This window comes from Tasmannia lanceolata, unplaced genomic scaffold, assembly GCF_043159265.1.
Source record: "Tasmannia lanceolata isolate RefF3 unplaced genomic scaffold, GAP_Taslan_0.1 ptg000012l, whole genome shotgun sequence".
NCBI classification, from domain to species: domain Eukaryota; kingdom Viridiplantae; phylum Streptophyta; class Magnoliopsida; order Canellales; family Winteraceae; genus Tasmannia; species Tasmannia lanceolata.
In genome coordinates, this window is record NW_027518689.1 from 19,135,492 (window position 1) to 19,143,052 (window position 7,561).

Below are 7,561 nucleotides of genomic sequence, written 5' to 3' on the forward strand. Positions count from 1 at the left end.
GTAGAGTACCAGGGACTATTGGACCGAATGTGAATGGGTGGTACTTATCCAGTTCTCTCTGATATTCTAAACTTCCCATCCAAGCCATTTTATTTTCTTGGAACTAGAATGATTACTGTAAAGCACAGTAGAAATCAAAACTTTTCTTCATTAGAAATTGTTATTTTTATTTCAGTTCCCAACCAGAGTGGAAGCAAGAAGGGTTTGATCAGGATCAATCAATTAGCCTCAGTCTTGACGTGTTTCCTTTGAACTGTGAAGCAAAGTTTGTCCACTTGCTGAGTCATCACCAGAGTAATTTTCTAGGCAAACAAATGTGGGAGCAGTTTGGAAGTAACTGCCACTACATTGGAAAATTTAGATTGAACAATTAATTCTTTCTTCTGAGATTGGTTTAGGAGCAACAGTTTCTTTGTGAAATCCCTGTATAATATAGATTTAGGAACAGTAGCATTTTGATTTATGCACGGTACTCTTGCTGAACATGGTTATATCCTTTTTCTAATGGTAAAACATGGTTATATCCTTGTTTCATTCTTTTAAGTTTTTCTCTGAATAAATTATGTCTGTAGTGCTAATAAGGCATACTATCTTTGCATTTTCCACCCTTTAGAGGTTACTTCACAACTGTAAGTAGTTTAAGGTACTTCATCGGTTTTTTTTTTTTCTTTGCTAAATTTATTCTTGAGAAGACCATGGTAGCCACATCTCTTTTCTCTGAGCTCTCCAACTTATCCCTTTTCTCTGGGGTCCATCACATCTCTTTTCTCTAGGCTCCAACAACATTCTTATCAGTGTTGGCCAGTTTCATGAAACTCGTTTATTCATCTTTTTTATGAATGTGTTTTAGATTCCACCAATTGGATACAGTCAAGTGTATTCTGATGCAACGAGAAAAAAAACAGGTTCTGGGAGGATTAATGGACATTTTATTGTTAAGACCCCTTCAATTGCAACCAACATGTTAGTACAGATAATTCTGGCAACTTTTTCTTTGAAAGGGAAACCAAAAATTTAATTCTGATTCTGACAACGTTAGGAATAGATAATGGATGGAATCCAAAGAGATATGGGGAGACAAATGCCTAAAATCTTCCACAAACCACAAGATGATATAATCCAGCAGAGGGAGGAATCCCCTATCTAAATCAGAGGCACTGATAGGAAATGTTATTAAATTGTCTGAATTGGTGTTTCCTAGGTTTTGGAATTTGTTTACATCCAATGTTTACTATATTGTTGATTGAACTTGTAAATTCAAATCAAAGTCTTCTTTTTTTGTCTTTTATATATGTGCCCTTTTTTTTATCTTTCTTTTGACCTAGGACCATTCTAAACATCTACTTCCCATCTACTGACTTTTTCTGATTTTTCATTCTTTTAGGTGTTTTTTGGATTTTTTTTTTTTTTTTTTTGGGTGAAAGATTTTTTTAAGACAATGACTACTTACAAAAGAAGAAAAATAAAGCAGAAACAATTAGAAGTCTCTAGTAAACGATCTCTGCTAACACCACCTTTGGCAAGCGAATCAGCTATACTGTTTGCCTCTAAGAATGCGAACAATAGAAATATCCTTTCCACTTGACAGATTGGAAACATGGCAGCGGAAGCTGAAATCACCCGAGATGTCTGCTAACTTTTCACTAACTACTACTATCATTCTTGCGTGATAGTTACAATGTTACCGTTGTAAAGAGACTATTGAAAGGAGGTGGACACTAGTTCATCCTTGCTATCTTCGTTATAAGATACCTGATTGGCCGGATTGCCCAAGCTGGTTCACCATATAGATCTTAGAAAAAATTCTGCAAAAATCTGAAATCCTCTGCAAAAATCATCTCCATTAAACCCATTCTGCAAAAATCCATTCTGCAAATCATCCCATCAAATCATCTCCATTAAACCCATTCTGCAAAAATCTGAAATCCTAAGAACCCTAACTAGTTTTCCCCCATTTTGCAGACCCCCCATTCGTTTAGAAAAGTACACAAAGGATTGAGAGAGAGAGAGAGAGGGAGAGAGAGGGATCCATCATATTTTCCGGTCAGATTCGTTGGCCTCTTCTTGCCGGTGCTGAATCTTCTACCTGCAAACCCTCGGCATCATTCCACCTCGTATCTTAGTCGAAGCTCAGGTAACATCTATCCCCCCCTTGTATTGCTGAAATTTGCATGGCTACTTGCCTTGTTTTCTGATAATATAGTATTAATTCATGGATTTGGCATTAACTTGGTTCTTGTATGCAATCTGATTTCCTGTGTTGAATGGATTATGGAGTTATGAATGCTCAATTGATGTAGGTGTTAGACGAAAGTTTAGACAGAGAAAATAGAAGAGTTAGGGTTATCTCCCCCTGACTCATATCTTTATACTAAAACATAAAGGAATGTACAAAGTCCTAAATGCCCTTAGGCAAGTTACATATTCCAACACTCCCCCTCAAGCTGGAATGTAGATATCATACGTTCCTAGCTTGTTACATATATCATTCAATTTTGACTTATTTAAGGACTTTGTAAACATATCAGCTAATTGGTCCCCTGACCGAGTAAACACAGTGCAAATCTCTCTTTTCTGGATTCTTTGACGGATAAAATGACAGTCCACTTCAATATGCTTGGTGCGCTCATGGAAGACTGGATTGTTGGCAATGTATATTGCAGCTTTGTTGTCGCAATAAAGCTGTGAAGGAGAAGATGAAATGAAGCCAATTTCAGAAAGAAGTGACCGTAGCCAAATAAGTTCCGTGCTTGTCTGTGCCATTGCCCTGTATTCAGCCTCTGCACTGGACTTAGCTATAACATCTTGCTTCTTACTCTTCCATGAAACAAGATTGCCACCTACAAATGTACAATACCCAGTGGTGGATCGTCTATCTGCTGGGGATCCAGCCCAATCTGAATCAGAGAAGCCTTCAACTTTCATATGGCCATGTCTTTTGAACATCAATCCCTTCCCTGGAGCCCCTTTCAAATACTTAAGAATCTGTGTCACCGCAGCCCAGTGAGAAGTACGTGGAGAGCTCATATACTGACTGACAACTCCAACAGCATATGAAATATCTGGCCGAGTAACCGTGAGATATATAAGTTTACCGACAAGCCTGCGATACCTGCTAGGATCCTCCAACAACTCTCCTTCTTCTGGAACGAGTTTCACATTAGGATCCATGGGTGCAGAAGCTGGTTTAACTCCAAGATTGCCTGTTTCTTTTAGCAAGTCCAAGACATACTTTCTCTGTGATAGGAACAAGCCTCTAGAGGAACGAGCAACCTCTATCCCCAAGAAATACCTGAGCTGACCCAAATCCTTAGTAGAGAATTCCTTTTGCAAGAAGGTTTTCAAACGTTGTATACCTTGTGAATTGCTCCCTGTGATTATTATGTCATCCACATAAACTATCAACAAAATACACCCAGCTGAAGAGTGATAACTGAAGACTGAGTGATCCACTGCGCATTGTTTCATGCCAAAGCGCATGACTGCCTCACTGAATCTCCCAAACCACGCACGCGGAGATTGTTTGAGGCCATATAGTGACTTGCGTAGGCGACACACGGAGGAGGAAGTCTCCCCCTGAGCAACAAACCCTGGTGGTTGCTCCATATACACCTCCTCAGTTAGGTTGCCATGGAGGAAGGCATTCTTCACATCCAGCTGATGAAGGGGCCAGCTATGATTAACAGCAAGAGACAGGAGCACACGGACAGAGGGAATTTTTGCAACGGGACTGAATGTCTCAGTGTAGTCAACACCAAAAGTCTGAGTGTATCCTTTCGCGACTAACCGTGCTTTTAAGCGCTCGACAGTACCATCAGGGAGGTATTTGATGGAGAAAACCCACCGACAACCAACAGGACGGGCACCAGCGGGTAGGGAAACCAGATCCCATGTATCATTACTATGAAGAGCGCCCATTTCTAGGTTCATAGCATCACGCCAGCCAGGATGGTCAAGAGCCTCAGCCACTGACTGTGGTAAAGAGATAGAAGACAAGGAGGAAACAAAGCTCTGGAAGGTACTGGTGAGCTTATCATAAGAAACAAAATTCGAAATAGGATGTGCAGTGGAACGGGATCTCGTATGAGATGCAATAGGAGAAGCAGAAACAACAGAGGAAGGCGGAAGAGAAGATACCTGAGAGCGAGAGAGAGGGATCATCGGCTCAGAAGATGATTGTGCGAGAGGAGGTAGAAGAGACCTATCTGTAACTTGGCGCCGCTGATACTGCTGTGTAATTTTAGGTGGAGCTGGCTTCTCCAACGTGGCAGAAGAAGTAGAAGCTGCAGAAGCTGGCCGCACGGAAATAGGAGATGACGGAAGAGAAGCAGGTAGATCTGGTAAGGGAAGCGAGACCTCGGACTCGAGAGAAGGGGTGAAAGATGCCGCGCCATGTTGGAAGAATGCCTCAGACTCAAAGAACGTAACATCGGCTGAGACAAACCAGCGACGTAGACGAGGGCTATAGCAACGATAGCCTTTCTGCGTACGGGAATACCCCAGAAAGACACAACGCTCAGACCGGGGATCGAGTTTGTCACGGCCAGGTCCAAGGTGATGAACAAAACAAACGCATCCAAATACACGAGGTGTCAGAGGAAACTGTTCCTTACTAGGAGATAAAATCTCGAAAGAAGAGGCACCCTCTAAGACAGAGGAAGGAAGGCGATTTGCTAAGAAACACGCCGTGAGAAGGGCATCACTCCAGTATGCCTTAGGAACACTCATCTGAAAAAGAAGAGTGCGACCTACTTCAGGCAAATAACGAAGTTTCCTCTCAGCAACACCATTCTGTTGAGAGGTGTACGCACATGACGACTGATGTAAAATCCCATGTTGGGAGAGATAGGATTGAAAGCCATTAGTATCAGAAAAATATTCTCTAGCATTGTCAGTACGAAGACATTTAATATTGCAATTATATTAATTCTTAATTTCAGAATGAAATGTGCGAAAAGCAAAGAACACGTCGGATCGACTCTTAAGTAAATATAACCAGGTCATGCGTGAGAAGTCATCAATAAACACAATAAAATACCGAAAGCCAGTACTAGACGCGACCCTAGAGGGTCCCCATACATCAGAATGGACTAATTCAAATGGACTAGACACTCGACTAATGATCCGGGACGGAAACGACACACGACGGTGCTTCCCGAGTTCATAGGACTCACACTGAAAACTAGAAAAAGGTCCGGGAACCAGAGAAGTCTGCAGCCGCTGAAGTGAAGGATGCCCCAGGCGACAATGCCACTGAAAAGTATCCAATGAGCTATGTAAGACAGTAGGCGGCCGGCAGTCAAGACGATAGAGTCCATCTACCTCACGACCCGTTCCAATCGTCTTCCCAGTCGAGAGATCCTGAAACAAACAGTAAGATGGGAAAAATGAGACAGAACAATGAAGAGAGTTAGTAATTTGGCTAACTGAAAGTAAACTAAATGGTGATTTTGGGACACATAAAACAGAAGATAAGGTAAGAGCAGGATGAGGGGAGATATGACCAACACCACTGATAGGTGTAGTGGACCCATCAGCAAGGGTGATAGACTGAGAGGGAGATGAGAAAGATCGAAAAGAATGAAGCTGAGAAGAGTTACCAGTCAGGTGATTGGATGCCCCATAGTCAATGATCCATGACCCTGAGCTAGATAGAAGGGTAGTGGGTGAACTACCTGGCTGGGCGAAACCTGCAGAGGGAGGACGAGAACTGAGCCGCAGACGCTGGAACTCCTCATAATCGGCACGGGATAATGTATAGGTGGAATCAGCTGGTGCAGGAACAGAAGCAGAGGGAGCGCAATCTGAAATCGAAGCAGTAGTAGCACCCATGTGAGCCGAGCGTGCCTGACGAAGCTCGGGATACAGGGTATAGCAATGGTCAATATAATGTCCCTCGCGCTGACAGTGAGTGCAAAAAGAACGGCCACGGCCACCACCATAACGACCACCACCACGGCCGGTACGACCACGGCCACCACCAGAGGAGGCTCCACCACGAGGCGGGCGAGTAATGCCATTATAGGTCGCGAGAGCAGAACCATCAATAGGAACAGATATCACTGGATCACCAGGAGAGCGCTGCTGGACCCTGGAGTAAACCTCAGTAAGGGAAGGAATAGCGCCAGAACCGATAATTTGCTGACGAAGATGCATGTACTCTGGACCCAAACTCTCAAGGTACTGCACAACACGGATCTGATCCCTCTGACGAGCAGCCTCTGTGAGATCCGTGGTAAGCGGCATGTAAACATCAAGCTGCTGACAGAGGCCAACGAATTGGCTGTAATGGGTGGCAAGAGGAAGATCACCACGGCGGAAACGCATCCACTCAGAATAGGTAGAGCAGATCCGACTAATGTTTGCCACGCCAGAGTAAAGAAGAGTAACCTGATTCCATATCCGTTTCGCAGTAGGCAAAAGCATCAAGGGCCCAGAGACGTGAGGGGCCATACTCTGCCACAGAAGGGTGCAAACAAGAGCATCCTCCTGTTCCCATCGATCAAAGGTGGGATCCGTCGTAGGAGGAGGATCACGACGAATGACGTGGGCTTTCCCACGAGCAATAAGATACTTCTCGACGGCTGCTTTCCAAGTAACATAGTTTGCCCCATCCAACTTAACAGTAGTGATATGTGGGAATGATCCATCCATACAGAGAGATGATGACGAAGAAGACGCCAAAGAGGGTGTCGGACGAACACCAGGAGCCACTCCTGTGGAAGGATTGTCAAGCACCTCCTCCATAACAACAAGCAAGAAAGAAACAGACAATCCAAACCAAGACGAATAACAGGAGATAACAGAATAGGTGGGCAAACTAGGATAGGCCAAGAAAGCTAGACGCAGCTCCAAGAATGACGGGCATCGACGAAGCTTGACAAGAGGGAAGCCATGAGACACAGAGGGGAGCCGCAAAGACAAACAAGAATCAAAGTAGGGTAAGAGATGAAGATCTAACACATAATAACAGGGAGAAAATAGTGGTAGGGTTTACCAAGGGAGGAAAGGAAGAGACGAAAAAAATAAAAAATAAAAAATAAAAAATGTTGTGGGTTGAAAAAGTTGGGGTTTGAGGCTTACCAGCAAACCTACGAATTGGGTGCTGGAAAAAAAAAATCTGATGCAAGGCGAAACACAGCTTTCCAGGAAAGTGATTTTGTGGGGGGGGTCAGAAAATATTTTCTCGGAAAATTTTGAGGGGGTGCAAATCCTCGGTCCTGGAAAAAGTTTTCCGGCTTGGAGGGAAAATATTTTCCTGGAAAATTTTGGGGGGTGCAAATCCTCGGTCCTGGAAAAAGTTTTCCGGTTTGAAATTTTGGGGTGGTGCAAATCCTCGGTCTTGGAAAATAATTTCCGCCGTAGGTAGAAAATCTGGGGGGGGGGGGGTTGCTGCGCGGGGGTACAGAACCAGGACCTTTGCGCAGAGGAGGGCTGGGTTGGGGGGAGAGAAACGGGGCGGGAGGGAGGGCTGCCTTCGGCTCGGAGAGAACGGCTCCTCCTCGGGAGTAAAAAGATGTCGTGCCGGTCTGCCTCCGATTAAACTTGGCCCGGAATTGGG

At 44.0% G+C, this 7,561-nt stretch overlaps 1 protein-coding gene across 1 annotated transcript; it reads right to left on the bottom strand.

Moving 5' to 3' along the window:
- Positions 1-228: 228 nt before the first annotated feature.
- LOC143888609 (uncharacterized) lies at positions 229-6,747 on the bottom strand. The gene is made up of 4 exons (XM_077393050.1): positions 5,531-6,747; positions 4,138-4,882; positions 3,695-3,972; positions 229-343 (listed from the first exon to the last, which is right to left on the bottom strand). Exons 1-4 carry the CDS (start codon positions 6,745-6,747, stop codon positions 229-231), a joined length of 2,355 nt encoding a protein of 784 aa, XP_077249165.1.
- Between the last annotated feature and the right edge of the window lie 814 nt (positions 6,748-7,561).